Source organism: Herpailurus yagouaroundi, unplaced genomic scaffold (assembly GCF_014898765.1).
Source record: "Herpailurus yagouaroundi ecotype Mexico unplaced genomic scaffold, PumYag 165, whole genome shotgun sequence".
NCBI lineage: Eukaryota > Metazoa > Chordata > Mammalia > Carnivora > Felidae > Herpailurus > Herpailurus yagouaroundi.
Window position 1 is genome coordinate 5,849,210 of NW_024412406.1, and position 26,291 is coordinate 5,875,500.

The window sequence follows — 26,291 nt, forward strand, 5'->3', positions numbered from 1 at the left end:
AATAAATAAATGTTGAAAAAAAAAATTAAAAAAAAAAAGTAAGAGAACGTGGCGGAGAAAAATCTCGGATCAGCTTCCTTAAAGCCATCATCTTCCTGTGAAGCAAGTGTTACCATGGTCTCCGGTCTTTCCGAGCTCGTTTCTGAGTGTCACTCTGTCCCTGTGCAGTTACTGCCTTTGATTTCCACCTCTCAAATTTGGAGGCCAGATTTCTCCAGAGGATTATCTCTCTAAATCAAATCCTCTTATGGAGAATCTACATTTGAATTGCTCTCTGTTTTGATCAACATGCTGTTTAAATGTTTAGAACACTACTTAATGGAGATGCTGGGGCCTCGCTTGCCTCCTTAGAAATCCATGGAAGGCAACAAGGGCTGGCTGCCAATATTAATTGTATCATTGGGCTGTGATGGGTCTGCCATCTTGCTAGGCTGTTTTCACTGAATTTTGCCAAGAAAAAAAGACTGAGGATCAAGTATAGGCCTCAAACTTGGCGCCCTACTTCTGTATTCAACAGATTATCTGTTTCTGTTTAGTTTTAGAAAGATGTTAGACCGCTAGCCAGTTTGCAGTCCACTTTCACCTGTGATGGAAGATTCTTTGAAGATGAAAGTACTCCATAAATTTGCAGCATCTTTGGCTGGGGAGCCGATGTTCAAACCACTATGATTTTTTTGTTTGTTTGTTTTTCTTTAATACACGCGAGGAATTTAACTAGACTGCTGCTCAGGTTTACTTTGCATTAATAATGGAGCTTGACAATTAAGTCATTTCTTTTATCGTGAGCTCAGAGCTGCCCTGGAAACTACATAGCAGTGTGTCTTCTGTGGTCGTCCTTCAGATACTTACAAAGCCTGGATAACAGTCCAAGCAGGTGGGTTTCAGTGCCCTGTTTTCCCCTGGGCAGAATAGCAGAGTGGGTGAAACATGTTTGTTTGTTTGTTTTCTTCCCCACCTGGTTTTAATTTAAATTAATAGACTATTTTTTAGTGCAGTAGTACGTGTACAGAAATTGAGCAGATAATAGAGAGAGTTCCCGTATCTACCCACCCCTCTGGTTTCTCTCATTATTAACATCTTGTATTTATGTGGTACATGTTATAATTGATTAATATTGACACTTCATTATTAACTTAAAGTCCGTAGTCTGCATTAGGGTTGTACAGTTCAGTGGGTTTGCACAAATGCATACTGTCATGTATCCGCTGTTAGAGTATCATGCAGAGTAGTTTCACTGCCCTAAAGGTCCTCTGCGCTCTGCCTGTTTATCTCGGCCTCCTCCTGGTCCCTGGCAACCACTGAGCTTTTTACTGCCTCCCTAGTTTTGGCTTTTCCAGAACGTGATACAGTCAGAACCATATATTATGTAGTCTTCTTCAGACTGGATCTTTTCACTAAGCGATACGCATTTAAGGTTCTTCCGTATCTTTTCACGGCTTAATAGCTCATTTCCTTTTATTGCTGAATAATATTCCATTGTCTAGATGTACTACAGTTTATCTACTCACCTATCGATAGACCTCTTGATTGCTTATGGGTTTGGCAATTACAAATAAAGCTTCTATAAACCTCTGTATGCAGGTTTGTGTGTAGATGTAAGACTTCACCTCACTTAATAAATACCAGGGAGCATGATGGCAGGATCTGAAATAGGTTATTGGTCTGGCAGTACACTCTTGTTCCCTAGTGACTGTTGTCTTGAGGACGATGGCCTCCCTACTGTGATAACCTAACCAGCCTACCTCTGTCTGCCAGGGGCTGCTTATTTTTCATTGGAAATACTTTCTGAACCACTCCGAACACAGAGATCTTGATTGTGGTCTCAGGAAGGAATACTTAAAATGTTTAGGAGCGAATACTCCTTAGTTATGGTTGCTGTGTTTTCATCTCTCCCCTGATGCTCCATTTGAACTTCTTATTTGAGTCTTTCTGGTAGGAAAGTGTGAATGATGGTCTCGACCCTTAAAATTGTATGATCATTACTTTTATTGTGGTAAAATACATTATCTAACACAAAATTTGTGATTTCTATTAACCATTTTTAGGTGTACTGTTGTTTAGCACTAATTACATTTATATTGTCGTGCAGCTATCACACTGTTTCCAAAATTTTTTCATCCATGGATATGGTCATTTTAAAAAAGGAACGTGGCGAGCCTGCATGGCTCAGTCAGTTGAGCATCTGATTCTTGATTTTGGCTCAGGTCATGATCCCAGGGTCATGGGATCGAGCCCCATGTTGGTGTCTGTGTTGAGCATGGAGCCTGCTTAGGACTCTTTCTCTCTTGCTCTACAACTCATGTGTGCACACTCTCTCTCTCTCTCTCTCTCTAAATAAATAAATAAATAAATAAATAAATAAATAAATAGGTAAATAAATCAATAGAAGAGAAACCTTAAAAATCTATCTGAAGCTCTATTTGGCAAAATATTTCTATCAGTCAACTTCCTCTAACTTTTGCTGCAGTAAAGACCTCCAAACCTCAGTAGCTATCAACAATCTTTATACCCCCCTCATGTTAAATATATATCATTTTCATCTGGCTGGAGCTTAGTCACGTGGCCACATCTAACCATAAGGGAGGTTAGGAAATGTAGTCTACCTATGTGTGTAGGAATAAGGAAACTTGTTCAGTGATTAATTAGCAGTCTTAGCTGTATTTAGTTCAATTATGAAATCATACACATAGTTCTTTATTTTGATCTTTTAGGGACAATGTAACAGTACTTACATGATTTCTGGATACTTTTCAGGAAAGCATTTTTCCGCTCTATGCCCCTTTCCCATTGCCTCTTGAATTATCCTATCCTTTTACCACTGAGAGAGCTTACTGGGATAAATGAAATTATATGCTGTTTCGATAAGTACCTGTTGGGTAATGACTTTTTCAAAAATGGATAAAAGTCAGTAAGAAGCCTTAGTAACCGTAAGTATGGTTGTTATTAAGTGAGATATTTAAAAAATATCTGGTTGGCTCTTAGTCTTGTGTCAGAAGACAGGCTTATCTTAGAAGCCCTCTAGTACTGATTTGGTTTCAAGATAATGGGCTTTTCTTGGGTTTTCCCATTGCATGGGTACTCTACTGTTATCTTAAAAAAATTTTTTTTTATGTTTATTTATTTTTGAGAGAGACACACACACACACACACAGAATGTGAGCAGAGGAGGGACAGAGAGAGGAAGACACAGAATTTGAAGCAGGCTCCAGGCTTGAGCTGTCAGCACAGAGCCCAACATGGGGCCTGAACTCATGAACCGGGAGATCGTGACCTGAGCCAAAGTCGGACGCTTAACCGACTGAGCCACCCAGATGCCCCTCTACTGTTATCTTTTAAAAAAGTAAAGTATGTGAAATTTGTAATTAAAAATGGCTTTTCTTAACCAGAGTAGCAGGTTCAGATAGAAATGCTGTACATTTTGTCATAAGATTATTTCTTAGTGAAATTTAGGAAAAAATGGGCAGTATTTATGGTGTGTGCTTTTTAAATGGTTGATCCTTTGGATCTATCTCACTGACCTGTTATAGTTAGAAGCAAGCTCAGCTGCCTACATGGCTTGGTGGGAGAGTATTTTGAGCATGTTTAGTATGCCTCCGCTCACTGATGATTGAAGTTCATAGTCAAATGTTAATTTTCAGTAAGTGCCTACTGTTCTCGGGCAACTCTCATTCCCTTAAGGAAAAGTGTTTCCTTTGAGCCTCTAGTTGCTGAGAATAGCTGTGTAAGCACTGTGGAAGTTTTTCCAAATTAAAATTTGGCCCACCAGTTCATTTATTTCTTTTAGGGCTCTGACAATTGGTTGTGTTTATGGACCCCTACAGAGCTCTTTTTAAACACTGTCAGCAAATTGGAGACATTTAGCTTGGGCAAAACCTCTTTATCTTCAGTACTCTTACCATAGGGACCGGCTGGCCTTGCTTTTAAATACATCCTTAATACTCTTAGATGGAGTGGCCTTTCATTTGCTTATTACTGAGCCACTGTTCTAGGCTGTTTATACTATTGTAATTCCAGACTCGAAGTAATTATCCTGTCGAAAAGGCCCTGCAGGTGTATGCCCTGTTGTGACATAGCCAATTTTGTCTTTTGTCTGAATTTGCTTGCTTCGTGCATTGTTACAATAACAGAAAAACAGAAATCAACACCAAAAAGCAAAACCCCTTTGGCTACAAAATCTGTCTCTTATATTAAAAAACATATATATTTAGAAAGTGCTAGGGCCATGTGGAATGACAAATATTTAGAATTTATTTAGTCTTTTATCCTAAGGCAAACTTAGCAGCTGCTATCTAAAGCAAACGTCAGTAAACACCTGGAGTTATCCAAGGGCCAGAATCTCAGGCCCCATTCAGACCTCCTAACTCAGAATCTGTAGTTTAACACGGTCCCCGGGAGTTTTGTGAACATATTGAAGTTTGAGAAGCATTGGTTGGGGAACTTTTACTTGAGCCTGTAATCATGGAAGCCACCAATGGTTGTGAGGGGCCATAAGACTTTAACTCCAACTCTATTTATAAAGTGAAAAATCTGTACATTAGAAATTAATTATCTGGGTACATGATGAACGTTGAGCTATTTTCTATTATCTTCTCGTGTGCTAATGAAACATCTTCAGTCTGAGAACAGTAGTGGCAGCAACATGTCCCAGAAGAATAAGAGATTACCTCATTGGGGGGTGCGCCTGGGTAGCTCAGTCAGATAAGCGTCCAACTCTTGGTTTCGGCTCCAGTCGTGATTTCACTGTTTGAGGGTTCGAGCCCTGCATTGGACTCTGTGGTGGCAGTGCAGAGCCTGCTTGGGATTGTCTCTCCGTCTCTGCCCTTCCCCTGCTCACATACATTCTCTCCAAATAAATAAATAAATAAGTAAATAAATAAATAAATAAATAAATAAAAAGACTTTTTTTTTTTTTTTTTTTTTAAGATGACCTCAGTGAAAGAGTGAGACCTTTTTGTGTTTTTGGAGTCTAGTCTCTGACTCCTTTGTGATAGAAAATTCAGGCATTCATTCGTTTTCTCAACAGGTTATGGTGTCCTCAGTTAAAGGTCCACCCAGAACATATGTTTGGTAATAGGTTGAGAGAGGGAATGATGTCTCACTGTCATTATAAGTGTAACTCTTGCTCTCTTCATATGTCCAAAAACATTTCTTAGGAAGAAGAATGGTCCCTGGCTTGTCTGTTGGACATGAACTTCAATTTCAGTTATTTTGAGAGGGCAGAAATCTGTTCACCTAGAATATTAGGAGCTCCTGCCAAGTGAGACTTTCTTTGCAAGTCAGTGGGCCAAGAACATGGATTTGTACTTTATAGGAACTCATTTGTCATATAGAGTATTTGCACTTAGGTCTTAATAATTTGAATGTGTTTGCTAATTGCTGCATTTTTATTCTGGAGATGGGACACTGGAGAGGATAGGGTATTCTTATACTGTGCTACAAAATATTTTTTTCCTCTTGCAGTAAGAAAGAAGGAGAATAATGGCATTTTCGTAAGGCAGTATTTCCTAAAATTCTAGTGTGGTTTCTACTCTGAGGGCTGACATTTGTAAAATAAGCCAAAATGATTCAGTTTAGGAATTGAAGCCCCCTTCTCATCTGGGGACCCGTCCCTGCCCTGCCTCCCTTGTCCGTCTCTCTCATGCATACCAGGCACACAAGCCCTACCTTGTCTCCACTGAGTTCTACCCTTTTTCCCCCTCCACTGGCCTCTAATTCCCTCATCTGTCATGCACCATCACTTTGACTAAAATTTCTTTGAAAAATCACCAGGACACCAGGTCCGTGGCTTCTTTGTAAGTCTGGAGCATTTGGTCTTACCTACTTTCTTTCCTCCTGTTATCCCTGTGATGTTGGTCACTTGGATTTTTCTTTGATACGTTTTGCTTTTTCAGAGCCCTTGAGCCACACTACCAAAGTTCAAAACCAACCTTCACCACTTACTAGCCATGTGCCTGGGGAAGTTAGCTTTCATGTGCCTTAGTTTTCTCATCTGTAACATGGGAGTAGAGAATAAAATCTGCCCCATTGGGTTGGTGTGAAGTGCAAAGAAGAATGGCACATAGTAAGGATTTTCTGGGTTCTGCCATCGTCATAACTGTTGGTTCTGCCATCGTCACCATCACCATTATCATCGTCACCACCACCACCACCACCACCACCATCAAAGGGCACTTCCTGCCCTTTGCAGCCTCTTTGGCTTGCTTCCTACTTTCAGGCGTTCCTACCTTTTTTCTTTCTTTTATTGGACTGCCCTTCTCTTTGGGCTTTTTCCTGACAGTCTTGAGATTCCCACATTGATATCTTTAGCCCTAACCTTTTTCTGAGCCCCAGAGTCTAATGGTTTGCACACAGAAATCTCCTGAGCATTATAAACAAACCTGCCAAAATGAAATTCATTCTGTGTACTTCTTTTTTTTTTTTTAATTTTTTTATTATTTTTGAGAAAGAGAGACAGAGAGCAATTTATTATTTTTGAGAAAGAGAGACAGGAAGGGGCGGAGAGAGAGAGAGACACGGCATCGGAAGCAGGCTTCGGGCTCTGAGCACTCGGGACAGAGCCTGACGCAGGGCTCGAACCCATAGACCGTGAGATCATGACCTGAGCTGTAGTCGACCGCCCAACCGACTGAGCCACCAAGGTGCCCCCATTCTGTGTACTTCTAAAGCCCCCCCTCCTTCCTTCCACTGTTACTCTTTTGTCACCATCTTAATTAATGCAGTCCCCAACTTTCACAGCTCCTGCTGGGGAGAGTCCAGAGTTTAGTCTGTTCCCCCCACACCCTGGTCATCCAATTGGATTCCAGGATTTGTTGATGATCCCTTGGTGGTGTCTTGCAATATGTCTTTCCTTTTCTGTTCCCAGTGTTATTCCCTGGAACACACTCTTTGTATTAGTTTGCTCGGGCTGCTCTAGCAGAATACCTCCAACAGAGTGGCTTAAACAACAGAAATTTATTTTCTCACTAGAGACTGGAAGTCTAAGATCAAGGTGCTAGCAGAGTCGATTTCTGGTGTGGGCTCCCAGATGTCTGTGTTCTTGCTGTGTCCTTACATGGCCTTTCCTCTATGTGTATATGCCTCCCTGGTGTCTTAGCTTCTTCTTATAAGGATACTATTCTTATTGGGTTAGGACCCTACCCTAGGACTTCATTTAACCTTAATTTAGTTTCTTAAAGGCCCCATATCCAAGACAACAGCCACAGCGGAGATTAGGGCTTGAACATGTGACTTTTGTGTTGGGTCACAATCCAGTTCATGACACCCTTGGTGCTGCTGACGGTTTCACTGACTTCCCATCTCCCCTCTGTATCCATCTTCCTATGGAGGCAGGAATGATCTTTCCAAAGTGCAGCTCTGACCATCTCCCTCCCACTGCTGAGAACTTGAGACGGCCCCCCATTGCTCTGAAGCAGTATGAGGAGGATTACTGCTAGGAGACTTCGGGGACTTTCATTTCTCGATTCCTTACGTTCACTCATCTGGAGATGGGAGATAACATTACTACCCCCGTGTTGCCATAAGGATGAAATGAATGCTAACGAGTAGTTGTGGTTTTATTATTGTAAAAAATTACATTCACATTCCTCAGCCTGCCGTTTGAGGTCCTCCATCACTTTGTCACTCCGAGGGCGGTCCTGTGCTCTTTTTGGGTTCCCAGACCCTCTAACAATGTGTGGGGAACCTACCCCACATGTAACACGAAACACTTCTCAAACAGCAGCAGGGTGTCCAAGAGTTCAAGCAGGCCTGACACTGCCTACCCAGAGATAGCGTCACATTCCAGGGGTTAAGGCATCAGCCCTACAACACTGTCACTCCAGCCCCCCTTCAGATGCCAGGTGCTTACCTGTGTTTTGTGCTTCTGACCTGGCCTACTGCAGGTTGGAGGTTCCACTGACCTGCTTGGGTTTGAATAATGTGCTCGAGCAGCCTACAGAACACAGGGACACACATTTACCAGTGTATTAAAGGGTACAGTAAAGGATATAAATCAACAGCTGGATGATGAGATTAGGGTGAGGTGTTCGAGAAGGGCGCCCATGCTCTCTCAGAAGGTGCCATTCTCCCCAAGTCCACCGTTCACCAGCCTGGAAGCGTACTGAGACAAGACCTCTTGGGTTCTTATGGAGGCTTCTTTGCATAATCATGATTGGCTAAGGCTGCCATTATCTGATTAAATCTCCAGCCTCCCCAGTGATCAGGGGTGGGGTGGGGGTGGGACCGAAAGTTCTAACCCTCTGGTCACATGGTTGGTTCTTCTGGCAATCAGCCACTGCTTTGGGGTGGGGTCCTAAAGTCACCTTCCTTACAAACAAGAGACACCCATTTCACCTGTATGGCTGTGTCCGCAGCGTTTTTCTGGAGCTGTGGCTGGAGACCAAATACACCTGGTCACGTGAATGGCCAAATCCGCATTTCTTATATCGCACATGCCCGCAGCCTCCATCACCTGGGGCTTGTTAGTGATGCAGCCTCTGCATTGTAATTAGATCCTCAGGCCCTTTGAATGTGATGTTCTGGCTCATCACCGGGTTCTTAACTACTGTCCGGCTTTCTCCTGCTACAGAAAGAATACAGGCTTTGGAGGCAGACCACCTGTTTCCAGATGCCAGCTACTTCACCTGCTAGCTTCATGTGGGTATGGATGTTTACAAAAACTCTCTGCCTTGGTTCCCATCAGAAAACAGCCCATAACACCCACCTCCCAGAGATTTTGAGGCTTCCTTGAGGAAGTATGTGAAAATAGAGCATCATCTTTTGTGATTCTAAGTTGAGTTTCAGATTTAGAACTAAGTACTTTTTTGTTCTTGGCTCATGGTACTCTGTGTGTGCGTGCGTGTGTGTGTGTTTTGGTCAAGGTTTGCTTATGTGGCACTAGTGGGGGAAGGAAGGTGGTGTTCACTGACACCTGCCCCCCTCCATCTCCCTCCTCTCTGTCCTGACTGTGGAACAAGGTCCTCCTGGCCTTCCTCAGGAAAGATGTGACCTGCAAAGGATGCGATGGTGAGACTTTTTGTTCGGGAGAGGGTTCATGAGCTGCTGCTTCACTGGAAGGTGGAGAGGATTCTTTCAGGTCTCAGAAGTGGCTAGGAACCAGGAGAGCCTGGGTATCTGATCTGTGACCATAAGTAAATTCTGTTGTGCTGCCTCCCCTTATATTGTTGTGAGAAGGGACCCGCTCCTCTCTGCCCCAGCTCCTTCAAGGCTGCTTGATCTGATGCAGAGGTCTTCTCAGTCATTCAAAAACACTTTTCTTTTTTGAAATCTACAGAAAGTTTGCAAGAATACGAATGGTAAAAACACCTGCATACTCTATCCGTGTTATTCATTCGCTGTTAACATTTTACCCCATCTGCTTTATCATTCTGTGTGTGTGTGTGTGTGTGTGCATATACACTCATATAGTATTTTCTGAATCATTTGAGAGGAAGGTGCATCCATCCATACATGGCCCTTTGCTGCTAAATCTTTTGGTTTGTATTTCTGAAGAGTTGGGATATTCTCTTATATAATCCCAGTACAGTTTCAACTTTGGTAAATTTGACATTGATAGAATACTTTTATCTAATCTGCCTTTTTATTCCCATTTTTGTAACTGACCCAGTAGTGTCCTTCATAGGATTTCTTTTTTCCTTTTGGTTCAAGGCCTTCAACAGATCGGATGAGGCACATTCACCTTGGGGAGGGCAATCTGCTTTACTCAGTGTCTACCGATTCAAATGTTAATCTCATCCGCAAACACCCTTGCAGATGCAACTACAATAATGTTTAATGAAATATCTGGGCATTTTGTGGCCCAGTCAGGCTGACACACAAAGTTAAGCGTCACATATGGACTCTTGGATTCTTGATTTATAATCCACTGCTCTCTTTAATTATGTCGGTGGTTAAATTGTTGTATATTTGGCCAGCTGGAGCTCCTTCCAGCTGTCTGCTGTGTTAGTGTGATTCGTCCATAATGTCTAGTATCAGTGGCCTGCCCTATTATTGGATAATTACATTGCCTGTGTGCCCTTCAAGGTCCCTCTAGGTAAATTTTTGTATGTGTCATGTAGCTTTTACATCAGACTATCCCTTAAATATCTCTTCAAATTAGCGATGAGTGAAGTGCTAATAGGAAGTTAGAAACTTAATATTCTTTACAGTCATTTTTACTTTGTTTCTATTTGCAATAACATGAGTCATCTAATGGGTTATTCTTCTGTAGTATGCATTTTCCTGGCTGTACTAAATTAAGTTCTGAGCTGCCCATAGGCTCCCTCTGCAGGCACTACAGTGCATAAACACTTTCCTGGGGTTGTGGGATAGATTTCTTCTGCCCATTTTCTCTTTTGATTGGTTTGTTACTCTACAGTTTTTACACAATTATGGATCATACAGTACAAACAGTTTTGGATCCTGATTTGTCTCAAAAATATATTTCCTTATAAATCTATACATTTCTACATCATCATGTTAATGTTTGGATAATTTCCTATTAGATGAATTAAATTTAACATTTAAATAACTTCATTTTAGTAGGCATTTGTATTTATATCTTCCCCATTTTATTTTTTTAAATTTTGTTTAATCTTTATTTATTTTTGAGAGAGAGACAGCATGTGTGCAGGGGAAGAACAGGGAGAGGGAGACACAGAATCCCAAGCAGGCTCTGGGCTCAGAGCTGTCAGGACAGAGCCTGACATGGGGCTTGAACTCACAAACTGTGAGATCATGACCTGAGCCAAAGTCGGACGCTCAACCAACTGAGCCACCCAGGTGCCCCAATTTTTCCCCATTTTACAGAGCACTAAAATGAATATTCCTTGTGTGATACACCACTCATAGGGCTTGAACATAGAACTTGTGTGTTGGGACACAGTTCAGTTCATAACACCCTTGAGTGCTGACCACTCATATGTGACTTATTAAGCTGAGCTTGACTAGTGGTAGGAATTTGCCAGGTAAAAATAGAGTGGTAGGAATTTGCCAGAGAAAAGACATTCCAGTTTGGGAAAATTGCCTAATCCCAGTTTAGGATGTTTTCAAGAAACCGGAAAATCAAGTTTGGCTGATCCACGGTGGAGCAATAGTGAGAAATGGTTGGAAAGTAGGTATTGTGGGAGTCTTTCCAATTTTAACTACAAGTGAAGCGGAACAGAAATTTACTTGTTTGATGGGAATTCCAGGGTAGCTGGATCAAGGGGTTCGGATGCTGGTGCTCCATCCCTTACTGGTTTCCTTTCTCCTGTCATCTCGTCCCAGTCTCAGCACTCGTTCTCTTGCCTCTGGGCAGGAGGAGAGAAGAACCTGACCCTCCCAATAGATATCCAACAGCTCGGGTCACAGGAATTGTCACTTCCCCCAGTATTCATTGAGTAAGTGTTAGGGAAGGCCTGTAGTTGGCACTGTTTGGGTCAGCTGTCTGCCACTAGCGCAGTCCCTGTAAACAAGGGGCCAGGGTATCCGGGTGGACCAGATCTGAAGCACAAGCCCATGCCCAAGGCCAGGGAGTAGGTGGGAATTATGGCAGACCGTCCCCCAGGGAGCAGGGGAGCACGAGACATGAAATTCCTCGAGGAAAAGAGAGTGTTTAAATAGACAGCGCTGCAGACCTGGACAGTCATGGCACGTCTTTACCAGAACATTCTAGGTCAGTCTGAAAGCAGGGTGTGGTCGGTGACGGGGGAAAAGAGGGAAAGGATGAAGAAAGCATACAATACGAGTTGGACGAACAGCTCCTGGTAGTGTTTCCTTCTGTAGAGCAGGAGTGCTTGGAAGCGATTCCTGTGAGGTCAGGCCTAGGTGAGTCAGGATGGCACATTTAGAGTCAGGAATAGGAGAAGGAGAAGCAGGGAATTCAGTCGTAGGCTTGTTGATTTTGAAGTACTTCTGGAATTCCCAGTGGAAAGGTCCAGCAGGACAGAACCACATCTTACCTGGTATTTCCTTCCTTGGGCTGTGCCAGCAGACTCCTTCAGAGCGCCCTCCCGGTAGCCTCTACTCACAGTGCGTCCTATTTGCCACTTCCGGTGTCATCTTTATAAAGCTTCTTATCCTCCCTCCACCTGGCTCAGACACCCTCAGCGGGGTTTTTTTTGCACGCTATATTAGGTATAGAAGTTTGTCACTCAAGGTCTTTAATGGTTTGTCCTCAGGCTACATTTCCAGTTTTTATATCTTACAGCTCCCTTCTACTTGGTACATGAATCTTGAGTCAACTGAATTTTTGCCATTCCGTTCACATAGCCCATGCTTTTCCCACCTCTGGTCTTCCATTCTCACTTTTCTTACCTGCTAGCATGTCTTGACTGGGATCTGACTGGAGAGCTACGGCTGGCTCGGAGAGACATGATGTTACCCCAAGATGGCACCTAAGCAGGTAGGATAGAGATTTCAGACCTCAGTTAAATGCTAAATCCTCATGTCTTAGAAATAAGGTTTCCAGTGTCAGCATGAGCCGTTATTTGATTTCTTCATTTCACACTGGTTAGAGCCTGCACTTCAGGGTAGGCATCACAATAGAGAACTCAGCGCCTCCCCTGAAGGGGAGGACAGGGAGGCACAGGCGGACTGGGAAGGGGGGACTGTCACACTGTGTGCTGCTGTTGCAGTGAGTGCTGGGGGGTGGGGAGGGTACAGAAAGTGGGAGAGCTTCTGAGGAAAGGTAGCATTTCTGTCTGAGTCTTGAAGGATGAATGACTTCAGCAAGCAGAAAAAAGGCAGCATTTCAGGCAGAGGATGTAACATGCATGTCTGCACTGAAGGTCAAGGACGTGGGATTTTGGAGGGATCCCACCCTCCAAATCCATTTGGAGGGATTTTGGAGCAGTGTGGAGGTGGCCATGGTTTGCATTGTATGTGTGTCAGTGCCTAAATATCTTGTGCCTTAGTTTGGACTGCTGTAATAAATTATTATAGACTGAGTGGCTTATCTCAACAGACATTTATTTCTCATGGTTCTGGAGGCTGGGAAGTTCAAGATCAAGGTGCCAGTTGATTAGATTCCTGGTGAGAGCCCTTTTCCTGGTTGCCACATGCTGTCCTCTTGTGTCCTCACATGGTGGTGAGAGAGAGCTAGAGCTAGCTCTCTTCTTACAATGACACTTACTCCATCCAGAGGTGCCATCTTCCTGGCCTCATCTGAATCCAGTCACCTCCCAAAGGTCCCAGCTCCTACCACCATCACATTGAGTGAGGGGTTCAGCATATGAATTTTCAGCCCGTAACACTTTGTAATACTTGTGGCTCTAGGAGGAAGAGCAAGTATTGAGAGGGAGAACTGTTTTTTCTACCAGTTATTTAGTGGCCAAATGCAGAGAGTATTGAGAGGGCCAGGGACCTCATCAACCACATCGAGAGGGCCAGGGACCCCCCCCGTCAACCACACTCTAATCCAGGGGCATGATGCCCATCCCATTGAGGTAAGAGATACCTTGGATTTCAAGAAACCAGACAATTCATTTTTTTTTTCAAAGAATAATAATAATAAAGAAGTCGTTATATTCTATTTCTAAATATAGACTTGACAGCATTTATAGTTGCTCAAATTTTGCTATCTTTTAGGAAAAAAACGCGGATTGACTTTTGTTGTTAAAAATAAGCTTTTTAAATTTGTTTTTGTGGGAGAGAGAGAGGGAGAGAGGGAGAGAGGGAAAGAGAAAATGAGAGAATGAGCAGGGGAGGGGTAGAGGGAGAATTCCAAGCAGGCTCCTCTGTGTTAGAGCAGAACCCGGCTAGGGCTCAGACTCATGAACTGTGAGATCATGACCTGGGTCAAAATCAAGAGTCAGATTCTTAACTGACTGAGCCACCTCCTTGCCCCCAGGGAGAGTACATTTTTATCAGGTTGATTTGCAGAGGTAGGATACTGCCTTTTTTTGTTATGTAGTGATAGACTTTATGTTTACCTCTTTAATAGTAGATGAGCCATTCATAGAAAGTTCTAGAGCTATCACTTGAGCAAAAGCCTTGGTTAACATAGAAGGAATCTGCTAATAGACTTGTGTCAAAGAAAACGAATTTGGTGACTAAGACGTTTTGCTTACAAGGTAGCTGACACCCAGTCACTCTGCAGGGCATGCTGTACAAATGGAAATAGGTTTTTCCTGCAATTTGCACACGGGTTTATTGTAGCACCTGCAGGCACATGGCTTAAACAGAGAAGGTGCAGGAATACCTGGGAGCTTTACCTTCAGAGCGGATTCTTCTCTTTGCGGTATATGTAACTAAAACACCCGTCTTTCCAGAAAAGGAAAAGAAAGGGAAATAAAGAGAAAAGGAGGGGCGGGTGGGAGGACAGACTGAAATTTTTGTTACACTAAGCCAGACATTACTTTAGATAAAGTAATAATGGAAATACAGCTTTATTTCTATACCAAGTTATACTTAGAAAGCTGATCACTAAACCAGGAAGCTTGGCTTTCAGAACTCTGCTGTAATCCAGGGTGGAAAAAACTATCACCCAGATGGCATTTGTAGGAGATTACTGCCTGGTAATCCTTCTTTGTCCTAGAAGATTAAGTCTGGCCTGGTGGTAGTGGTGGTCAGCTGACCGGTGTAAAAAAAAAAAAAAAAATGTAGTTTCTTGTAACTGTGCCAGTGTCTGACGTTTGCTTGAACTGTTTGTACATCTGGGAGATACTGCAAAACCTGGCCCTCCTTTGTTTACCCAAGAAAGCTCCCCTCCCCTGTGCTGGTTGTTTCTTTGTTGACTGAAATTAACAGCAGGTGGTGAAGAGCCCTAAGGTTGCTTGAGATAAGTCATTTATTAAACAGGCCTGCTTGTCCTGAGGGTGTGAGGGCTTTGAGAAAGAAATGCCACACCTGGGCCAGGAAGCCAGGCTCTTCAAGCCCTGGGGTTGATTTCTTCAGCAAGGTTGCACATGGCGATGTGACCAGAGCCACACTCACCTGAAGCATATCAGACGGTCGTAAAACCATGCGTTCTGCCTTTGTCTGGAACGGACTGTAGAGAGATGGATTTTTATGAAGACTACCAGTCCCCGTTTGACTTTGACACAGGAGTGAACAAAAACTACCTCTACTTGTCTCCTAGTGGAAACTTGTCTCCATCCGGATCACCTACTCTGCAGAAGTCTGGTAACTATTAATTTTCCAAAGTTAAATGTGCTGTCATTAAACCTGGACACAACTTGAGGTTTGCTCGGTTTGCTTGGCTTTAAAATTATTAGGGTAAAGATGTACCACGGCGTTGCTGTGTTGAAACTGTGTTGAAACTAAGTTAACAAATCTGTCGTAGATTTCATGCAGCGCTAGATGGCTCATTAAATATTTAGAATATATTTATTTATATGTAAAGTAGGAACTTTGACTTTAAAGGTCATACTATTTATATGAACATTCGAGTTCTTCTGATCACAGTGAGTTCATGGAGCTGATAAATAACAAAAAAGGGAGAATCTGAAGGTCTTTGCTTGTGGTCATCTGCATGTAAATTATGAGGATGCACCCTGATTTTGTCTTTGTTAAGATGAGGCTTAAGACTACATTTCAGGTCCTGTTAGTGGCTGTCCTGGATTTTGTTCTGGAATACTGAGAGCAACATACAGAAATATCTAGACAAGAGATTTTTTTTTTTTTTTTTTTTTTTTTTTTAAGAATTCACTCTTGTTGTACCTTTGGAAGCATGTCACTCCTTGACATGTGCCCCTATGACATAGATTTGAAAGCCAGGTACTGGCAGGGAGAATCTTAGTTTATCAGCCCAAGGCTGGACACAGCCCTACCACACCGTCCAGGTCACTTCTCTCATTTTGCAGCTAAAGTTTAGACATCACTGAAAGACCTTTTCTGTAAAACTAACTCGCCAGAGAAGTGAGCAGATTTTCCTAGAAAGTTAATTTTTTTCCTTATTAATGAAGACAAGGTCATACTTTGCCCTTTGTAAGCCTAAGAAGTGGGTAGTTGAGAACGAAGTGGTAAAGGGTACAGCAGGAAACCTAGTTGTAAGTATTTTGAGTTGTATAGTTGCTAACAGCAGAGCACGTGCTGAAACGACATTCCTCTGTTGGTTGCAGCCATGGCCACCTGTGGGGTGTAGTTTGGATTTCCAGGAAGGGAAATGTTGAAGATAATAAGTTAACGCTGGTTTCTGGAAGTTGGGGACTGGGAGGCAGCTGTTGGACGTCTGCCGGGGGTGTCAGATTGCCGGGAAGCCCTCTCCCCCGCTCCGTTTCCCCTACCCCTGTGGCCAACCTTGGACCTTTGCAATATAGGAGATCCTAGCCCCTAAAAGGATGGCATCGTCCATCCTAACTTCTAAATCCTATTACAGAAAATGCTTCAAGAGCAGCACAGAGTAGGAAGTTCAAGCTCGATGACAGAGTAAAGCCCAAGTGACAGAGGGCTATGGGGAGTCAGGGCTGTAGTTACGTGACTTCAAGTAGATCTTGGCGATCGGTATGCATGGGTTTGAGATTCCTGGGAGGATTTACCCGGAATGTTTTAGTTCTTTTCTCTCCTGGCATCTTTTACCTCCTTTCACTTTCCCCAGTTGCAGTAATTGCTGCCTTTGGATATTTGCTGTTAAAAATAAAGCAGTTAGGAACACTGAATATGTGTCTCGGCAAATTTCAAACAGTTGTCTTCCCAATTCTTAGTCGCCGTCTATAGGAGTCTGGGCTCATGATATTAAAAACAAAATTATATATGAAAAGAAAAGACAAGTGAACAACGAAAACTAAAAACAAACTCATGTACCCACTAGTTTTCAAGTTTAGTAGTTTTCTTTAATTGGAAAAAAGGAGGGGGAGAAAGCATTAAAACAAACAGAAACCACCCTAAGCAGTCATTTAGTAAGAACGTGGTGATTCTAAAATAACCATGTAAAAGAGGATCTAGAACAGTAATCAGTAGTCTCTGTGCCCTGGACCCCTCAGGGCACAAGAAGCCTGCAAATCTGTTTGAACATCAAGCATGAGGCATAGATGGAAAGAATACTATGTCTTGGGTGCATTTGTACTCTTTGTATTTCTATGCAGGAGCTTTTAGGAAAGATACATTATAAATACATTTAAAAGTTCACGTGGCTTTTGGTCACTCTGCATTTTCCTTCTTTCTTCCTTCCTTCCTTCCTTCCTTCCTTCCTTCCTTCCTTCCTTCCTTCCTTCCTTCCTTCCTTTCTTGTTTCTTTTTTTGAGAGAGAGAGAGAAAGTGCCAGTTGGGGACTGGCAGAGAGAGAGGGTGAGAGAGAGAATCCCAAGCAGGCTGTGTGCGCAGAGCCCGACGTGGGGCTCGACCTCCTGAACCGTGAGATCATGACCTGAGCTGAAACCAAGAGTGGGATGCTTAACTGACTACCCCCCCCCCCCAGGTGCCCTGTACTGTGTATTTTCTTAATCAGCAAACAAGTAGTGCACAAAAGGGACTGATGGTAAAAGGAATCCTACTCAGAAAGGTTGGGAACGCTGATCTGAAAAACATATTCTTTGATATTTATCCAAGCCATGATGGGGCAAGTGAGAAAGTAATGAGATTTCATCTATGGGCAGAATGTTCCTAAGAAGCAGTCTGGGTGGGGGATAGGATGAGGGCCAGTGGCTGGAACAAAGAGAGAGAGGTCTTTTATTAGGGATGTTTAAACTCTGATACAACCAACCCACATTCAGAACATCTTATACTTCTTGACCCACAAACCTTGTAAATACAAATATCAATAACTAAAGCAGAACTCTGTGAAAACAGAACTTTACTGTTTGTGATATCCTCTGATATTTTATCCTATTCCATTTCTTATTTTTAAAATATTCATTTGGTACTGCTAAATGGATTTCACAGCCCATGGTTTGAAAAGCTGATGTATAATTTTCAGAATCTGGGTCTAAGTTCCATTAGGGATGTTAGCCTTTTGGGATCACTGTTCTTCCCTAGCACCTGAAATAGTCCTTGACATCTGTGGCTCAACAAATATTTGATGAATGAATGAATGAGTGAGTGAGTGAGTAAATGAATCAGATGAAACTGTCAGGGACTAGTTCACACCCTAGTTCATTTTCCACATGTGGACATTGAGGCCAAGAGAGGTGTTGGGACCCACATTGGGACTCACACTCATCCCTCAGTTCTCAAGCCAATGTTTTTGTTGTTTCTTTTTTGTTTGTTTTTTGTTGTTGTTTTATCACACCATCTTGGCCTCTTTGGTGACAGATATTATAGAACAGGTTAATCATTCAAGGTGTGTAGGGGCACCTGGGTGGCTCAGTCGGTTAGCGTCTGACTCTTGATTTCGGCTCAGGTCATGATCTCAAGGTTCATGAGTTTGAACCCCGCATTGGGCAATTTGATGACAGTGCAGAGCCTGCTTGGATTCTCTCTCTCCCTCTCTCTTTGTCTCTCCCCTGCTTGCACACTATCTCTATCTCAAAAAAGAGAATTAAAAGAATTAAGGGGCACCTAGATGGCTCAGTCATTTAAGCATCCAACTTCGGCTCAGGTCATGATCTCGTGGTTCCTGAGTTCAAGGCCCACGATGGGGTCTGTGCTGACAGCTCAGAGCCTGGAGCCTGCTTCCGAATCTGTGTCTCCCTCTCTCTCTGCCCCGCCCCCGCGCGCGCGCGCGCGCGCTCTCTCTCACGCTTTCAAAAGTAAATAAACATTAAAAAAGAAAAGAAAAGAAAAATCATTTAAGGTGTAGTCTTTCCTGCCACCACAGGCTTTACCATGGGGGTATTTTGTTGATTATTTATGTGCTGCATGGACTTGTACATTCCATTCTGTCTTTGCACTTGCTGGTCAGCACAGCCATCTCTCAGCCAGCGTCCTTTGTTGCGTTTTCAGTGAATACCTACAGAAATAATTTCCTATGTGCTATTTATGTAGAGTCATTCTTCCTCTTAAAAATTTCCTAATGTACAGAATGATGCAGCCCTGTTGTAGAAGACATCTGTGGTTATTTCTAGTGAGTTCGGGAAATAGGATCAGGAGCCATTGAAAAATCTGACCTTTTGGTTACATCGCTGTCGTTTGAACCTGTAAAAACACTGAAAAAACATCAGATTCCTTAGCTCAGAGTCCTTTTCATTCTGTTTCGTTACCTTTTTGGTTTCTACTTGTATCATCTTTCTTTTTAGGGAAAAGGTTATTGTTACTTCTTGAGAGTTTTTCAAAATTAATTGTGAAGGTCTTAAATGGCAAATACTATATGGTTTACAAAATAAAAATGAGAGCACAGTTGAAGTTTCGGAGAACTTCCTTGTTCCTACAGAGGAAATTTAAGAATGAAAGTGACTTCCTCCCTGGGGATCCCCAAATCTCTCCATGGCTGGCTTTTGTGGAGTGCCCTAGTTACTCATGTTACACTTGATTGGGATTGAGAGGTCAGATGGTTCTCAAGTAATCCACTGAAGATCCACCCCCTGCGTTTTTTTTTTGTTTTGTTTTGTTTTGTTTTTTTTAGATGAAAGAGATTCAGAGGTCAGTTTAGGAATTTCTGGAGGAGGAGAGTAAAGCATTTGAAAATACTGATGTGTTCTACCTTTGTGATCTTTTCTTCCTCCTCTGCTCTTTCTGTGAAGTTTTGGGAGGGTGACCTTTTTGAGTAGGAAGTTGGCCGCTGATCAGGGCCCTGCTTTCAGAGGTGAGTCTTGGGAGCATCTGGGCGCCAGCTCTCTTTTCCTTTTTGGCCTTCGAACTGCCCACCCCCCCCCCCCCCTTCAGTGGCCCTGACGTTGCCCAGTTAATCTCCAGTTAAGGTTTTGGGTCTTACCCCAAGTGCAGTGGGTCATGTTTCCTAAGCCTTTTGTTCCTTGCTGCCTTGATGACAAGTACTCGACTCATTTTTCTCTCCTACTCTCTTGTACTGTTATCACCACGGGCAAATATGGGAAAATTATAGCCTTAGAAATAGGAAGTTTTCATGGCTTGTGCTACTGAATCTCTTTTCTTCTGAAGAAAATCTGTGTCAAATAGCAGGAGTCAGGTACTCCCTTGCCGTAAGTCACTGGTTTTCAACCTGGGGCAGTTTTGCCTCCTGCAGGCATCTGGCCACAACTAGAGCCAATTGCGAGATGATTTTGGTTGTTACAACTGCTTGTGGCTGTGGGAGGGACTGCCACTGACATCCAGTGGGTAGATGCCTGCATGCCACGTGGATGACGCACAGAACGGCCCTGCCACAAAGAATTGTCCTGCTCAAAATGCCCCTTGTGCTGCCATTGAGAAGCCCTGTTAAGTAGATCCTTTGTTTTTAGGGTCTCCTAAAAGAGAGAAAGGGTCTTGCTTGTTTAGCGTCTCACTTCATTGTGGGGACCTCCACATATTCCTCCCACCTCTGCTGGGATTTTGTTCCATTTGGAAACCAAGAAGGCCCAGAGAGTGGTACCCCCAAGCTCAGACTTTTAAGAGGAAAAATACATTTACTTTGTGATTTTTTTTTTTCTTTTTGGACATTACCACTAAAGGCATTTCAAACTGTGTGTTGTATCTCTGGGTTTAAAAAAAAAGAACACATATTTCCTTTTGCTTGTGCTTAAGTAAAACAACACTTAGGGACTTAAGTGTCTTTCTTTCTTTCTTTCTTTCTTTCTTTCTTTCTTTCTTTCTTTCCTTCGACATCATAATGGAAAGTGTGTATTTTAAATATTTCTACAAACAGATATTTGGGTCCAAAAAATGTAATGCAATCATGCTGAAAAGCAGACCAAATATCTAATATTATAAACTTTAAAAGAGACAAGGAATAGTATTTGTACCCTATTTAAACAGAATTGCAAAAATATGTGGACCGAACACCCAAGGAAGTGAGGTTATCGCAGCGTGAGGTGGCGATGTTGGGGCGGGACCTGCCTCAGCCTGGGAAGGCCCGAGTTGCTGTTTCAGGCTGTTACCTGGAGAGGACCAGGGAATGGAGAAGGGAAGGTTGGTCTGCCTCTGAGCTTCTCCGTAAACTTTAATCTCTTACTTCCCTTTGCCCATGCTTGGACAACGGCTCTGTAAAACACTACGCTTTTAAAAGGCCAAATCCCCTACCTTGTCTTGAAAGATTTTGACACTCACTTGCCAGAAGGCAGTGTTAGGCCAAATGGGTTCTTATGGTTCCTTCCAGCTCCTAAGTGCTATAGATTAATTTTTCTTTTAATCTATAGCACATGTGCACATGTACAAGTTAGGGAGAGCACATGTGCAAGTTAGGGAGGGGCACAGGGAAAGAGATTTAAGTTTCCTATTCCTACCCTGGTCCTAAAGCCATGGTTGCCTCTGAAGATTGTGTAAGAGAGGTGTATACAGTTTTATTTCCTAGAGAAGCTTCTAGGGCTCCATTATACTCTAACAACTTCTCTCTTGAGTAGGCGGTGTTAACTAAATAGCACATTATCTTAGACTCCTCCTCTGCAGCTTTTTCCCTCCTAACTGAATATCTTGGGAGCAGCTGACATCATATTCCTCCTCCTATAATACCACTCGTGTCCCACATGTACAGCCGCGGTGTGTGTGGCTGTGAATGTGCTTCGTAACATGAAGGTATATGACCTGCTGCAAATGTAACAGTCTTTGTATAGATTATATATGAGACAGAAGTTGTGTTTTTCTTTAGAAAAATGACATCTTATGTCTGTTTCAGGTTTTTATTTATTTAAAAAAATTTTAATTTTTTTGTGTTTTCAATAGAAAACCTCTGTAGGTGAAGGCACTGAAATAAGAATGAGATACAAAATAAAAAGCTCAAGATAGAAGGTAGACAGTGAAGGGAGACTGAGTTCTTCCCTAACTCAACTGTGTACCTTCCTGTAATTAATGTATTCCGAGAGTACTACTGAGCATCTGTGTACCAGATGCGATGCTGGGCTAAAGATGCAGGATTGTAACACAGTGCTGAGGTCAAATGTTGCTCAGCCCCGAAGCCTGTGTTCTAAGTACAGTAGACATTGCATACAGAGTGTTATACCCAGAGCAGGGCATGGGCACAGGGTCCAAAGAAAGCCTCCAAGAACAGGAGACTCTTAAAACTGATCTATTGAAATGAATGGGACTTGGAAATAAGGAGGGGGTTTCCAGAAGAGAAAATAACAGGTGCAGAGACATAAGAAAAAGAGAGCATAATTTGGAAAGAGCTGGTGGAGGTTGTGGTAGAACATTGTGAATGTTGTTAATGCCACTGAGTTGTATGCTTAAAAATGGGTTAGGATGGCAGGTTTTATGTTGTATATTCTACCACAAAAAAATTAAATGGGCAAAAGTGTATGGAAGGCAGTTTATTTTATTTTTTGAGTTAATGCATTACTCACAATAAAAAGCATGTCTTCGTAGGAACCGCAGGTTGGAAGATGCAGTGACTGTGTTGGGCAGGAGATGGAGTTTGTGGGCTCCTGATTGTCAAGAGCATTGAGCTTTACTAGGAAGTGGGAAACCCTAGAAGGATTTAAGGCAAGGGAATGCTATGGTCAGAGTCATACTTTACTTTAGAAGCTCACTCTGGTGGCAGGGTGGTGAATGGATTGGAGGGACAGACACCATCAGGGACCTTTAAGGGCAAGATTCTGAGCAAGAAATCATGAGAGATTGAATCAAGGCAGGAGCAGTGGGTTCAGAGGGGAGGCATGAAGTAGATGCTTGGTGGGGGGAGTGAGACAAAGCCATATCTCAGAGGTAAGAAGAAAAATCCCAGGAGGGCAAATGGGGAGGTGTCACAGGAGGGAATATTCCAGACCAAGGTTCAGTGCTGATGCCTTGGAGGTATCAAATAACATGATGATTGACAGCTGTCATTTTGAGGATGCAGAGGAGAGGCAGACACAGGTGGAAGGGGGTTGAAGAGAGACGGGAAATGAGGGGACCCTGTGAGCCATGCTTCATGGAAGAGGAGAGAACACATGTAATACATGTAGCACATGAAAAAGTGGGGCAATAGCACTTCCTTACCGAACATCTAATATGTGCCCACTCTCTGTGTTCATCATCCTTTAAACTGTTCTTCCAGAAGCCTGGAGAGCTAGGTGGTAGTGCATGTTTTTAATATTCATTTGTTTGTTTATTGTAAAGTTTATTTATTTTGAGAGAGAGAGTGCAGGGGAGGGGCAGAGAGAGGGAGAGACAGAATCCAAAAGCCGGCTCTGTGCTGTCAGCGAGGAGGCCAACACAGGGCTCGAACTCATGAACGGTAAGATCACGACCTGAGCCGAGATCAAGAGTTGGATGCTTAATTGACTGAGCTACCCAGGCGCCCCATGTGTTGTTTTTAAAAGAAGTAATGGGGGGGCGCCTGGGTGGCACAGTCGGTTAAGCGTCCGACTTCAACCAGGTCACGATCTCGCGGTCCGTGAGTTCGAGCCCCGCGTCGGGCTCTGGGCTGATGGCTCAGAGCCTGGAGCCTGTTTCCGATTCTGTGTCTCCCTCTCTCTCTCTGCCCCTCCCCCGTTCATGCTCTGTCTCTCTCTGTCCCAAAAATAAAATAAACATTGAAAAAAAAAATTTAAAAGAAGTAATGGGTTTTTTTTTGGGGGGGGGCTCAGTCTCCTAGGGCTGCCATAACAAAGTGCCCCAAATTGAGTGACTTAAACAACAGAAATGTGTTCTGTCTCAGCTCTGGTGGCTAGAAGTCCAAAATGAAGGCGTCAGCAGGGCCATGCACCTTCTGTAGGGAAACCCTTCCTTGCCTCATCCTAGCTTCTGCTGATTGCGGGCATTCCTTGACTGGCAGTTGTATCCCTCCAGTCCTCCTCCATGGCACATGGAGCTGTCTCTGAGTCTCTGTGTGCTCCGTACGTTTCCAAGATGTTCTTTCTGGGTTTCTGTGTCTAAATTTCCTTCTTATAAGGACACCAGTCATTGGATTAGGGCCCACCCTAATTCACTGTGATCTCATCTTGACTATATTTGCTGAAACCTGTTTCCAAATAACACATTTGCAGGTGCAGGGTCTTAGGAAATGGAATGTATCCGTTTGGGGGACACAAGTCAACCTACAGCCCATCTAATTTCAAAGTTCATGCTTATCTTCTACTCCTTAGAAAAAAATCCCTGCCCCTAGTTTCCTCATCTTATTCAATAAAGTATTTTGATGAAATGATCCAAAGTTTTTTTTCAGATCTGAAATGATGTGAAAATGGTTAAAAAGTTTTCAACTGACCGTCATAGAAACTCTTGAGGGGAAGCAGTTGGTCTTAATTGGGTAAAAGGTCAAAGCTGAACTGCAGGGAGGAGAGAACCACTGCGGTGGGTGCTCTGCTGTGGGGTAGGTTGGGATGCATCCATAGCACCCGAGCAGAAAGGTACTCACCCAGCCCTTCATCATGGCTTAATTTTAATTGTAGGTTCAAAATTTGTGGGGCGCCTGGGTGGCTTGGTCGGTTAAGCGTCCGACTTCGGCTCAGGTCATGATCTCGTGGTCCGTGGGTTCGAGCCCCGTGTCGAGCTCTGTGCTGCCAGTTCAGAGCCTGGAACCTGTTTCAGATTCTGTGTCCCCCTCTCTCTCTGCCCCTCCCCTGTTCATGCTCTGTCTCTCTCTGTCTCAAAAATAAATAAACGTTAAAAAAAAATTAAAAAAACAAACAAACACAGTTTGTATTTAAAAAAAGGCCTTGCTTCCTTTCCTGGTTGAAATTTTGGGGAGTATGTGTCGAAGAGGTGGCTATGCATCAGAAAGTAAGGAGAAACTTCATTTGAATCAATCTTTAACCAGGAAATCTGTTCAAATAAAGCATTAATAACATTTGCTCTGTTCTTGGTGCTTGTAGTATCGAGATGAAAAGATAAGGGTGTGGCATCAGGGCTTTATAGTCTGGAACTAGAGACATGGTCAAGACTAGAATCTTTTTCCATTCTTCCTCTTCTTCCCTACCATGCGAGCACATCACACACATTTCCACTGAAGCTAAAGACCCGAGAGCTTCGTTTTCCTCAAATTACTACTGAGTTTTCAGGAATCTGGAGTGTTGCATTTCATCTCTTCTAAGAAACCGCAAATTCTAGGATGTACTGTTAATAGTATTTGTTCATTGGGGCGCCTGGGTGGCTCAGTCAGTTCAATGTCTGACTTTGGCTCAGGGCATGATCATGTGGTTCGTGAGTTCGAGCCCCGTGTTAGGGTCTCTGCTGTCAGTGCACACCCTGCTTGGGATCCTCTGTCCCCCTGTCTTTCTCTGTCCCTCTGCCCCCTTTTTTAAAAAATAAACATTTAAAAAAATAGTATTTGTTCGTTAAAGGGAAACAGTGCTGCAAGTTAAAAGACGAAAAGGCAATTCTTTAATTTTACTTAAACATGTTATGCTTATTAACACTGTTTTTTATTTAATCAGACATATATGTTGACTGTAACACTCCTGTGCATAGTAGTTAAGTAAACCAAGTTTCGGTTTTCCTGAAACATCTTCACATGCAGTAACTTACCAGAATTGCTTTTCAACTGGGAGTAATCCGTGTCTTGCTTTATTTTCCTCACACAGGATGTCTGTGATGCAGACTTTCTTAAAAGAGAGGCCTGTGATTTTCTAAGTACCTGGCACCCATTTTGCAAATTTTGGAGCATATTTACAGGTGATAAACAGCTTTGCCACAAGGACTGCCTAACTGACTGGCTGTCAGTGCACTTCAAGTCCAAAGTTGTAAATGTAAAATAAACAATTGTGTCTTGGGATTGATGGGGCATCATCTTCCTGGTCTCTGTTCATCTTCCTCGTCACTCCCTTGGCAGTGGGCCTCTCACCTGGGCACCCAACAGTTTGCCTGTCAGTGGGCTGCAGGCTCTCCCTGCTACCTAACTCTCAGTGAAGTGGAAGTCCCTGTGGAGAAGACCCTGGCCGGGGTGCTTGGGTGGCTCAGTCGGTTAACTGCCTGATTTTGGCTCAGGTCATGATCTCGTGGTTCTTGGGTTGGAGCCCCGTGTAGGGCTCTGTGCTGACAGCTCGGAGCCTGGAGCTTGCTTCAAATTCTGTGTCTCCCTCTCTCTCTCTGCCCCTCCCCCTTCGCCACTCACACTCCATCTCTCTCAAAAATAGACAAACATTAAAACAAAAAATTTAAAAATGAAGGACCCGGCCCTCTGCTTCCAGCATGCCCTTCGCCCCTTTCTGTCACCTGCTCTCTATCCTCCCCGCTGGTTGGAATTTCCTTAAGAAAAAGTGTAGGTGAGGGGTGCCTGGGTGATGCAGTCGATATTAAGCATCTGACTTCAGCTCAGGTCATGATTTCACGGTTAGTGAGTTCGAGCCCCACATCAGGTTCTGCATTGACAGTGCAGAACCTGCTCGTATCTCCTGTCTCCCTCTCTCTCTGCCTCTCCCCAGCTTGCTCTCTCTCTCTCTCTCTCAAAAATAAATAAATAAATAAATAAATAAATAAATAAATAAATAAATAAA

At 43.1% G+C, this 26,291-nt stretch overlaps 1 protein-coding gene across 4 annotated transcripts in view; it reads left to right on the plus strand.

Moving 5' to 3' along the window:
• TPD52 (tumor protein D52) overlaps positions 1-26,291 on the plus strand; it is a 109,746-nt gene that overhangs the window by 54,746 nt on the left and 28,709 nt on the right. Inside the window, exon 1 of one of the 4 annotated variants that reach the window (XM_040487530.1) lies at positions 14,533-15,081. The exons of the other annotated variants lie outside the window; for them this stretch is intronic. Coding sequence (XP_040343464.1) covers positions 14,958-15,081 — 124 coding nt within the window. The 5' untranslated portion in view covers positions 14,533-14,957. Of the gene's footprint in view, positions 1-14,532; positions 15,082-26,291 lie in introns of those variants that run through there. 4 annotated transcript variants of the gene reach the window in all.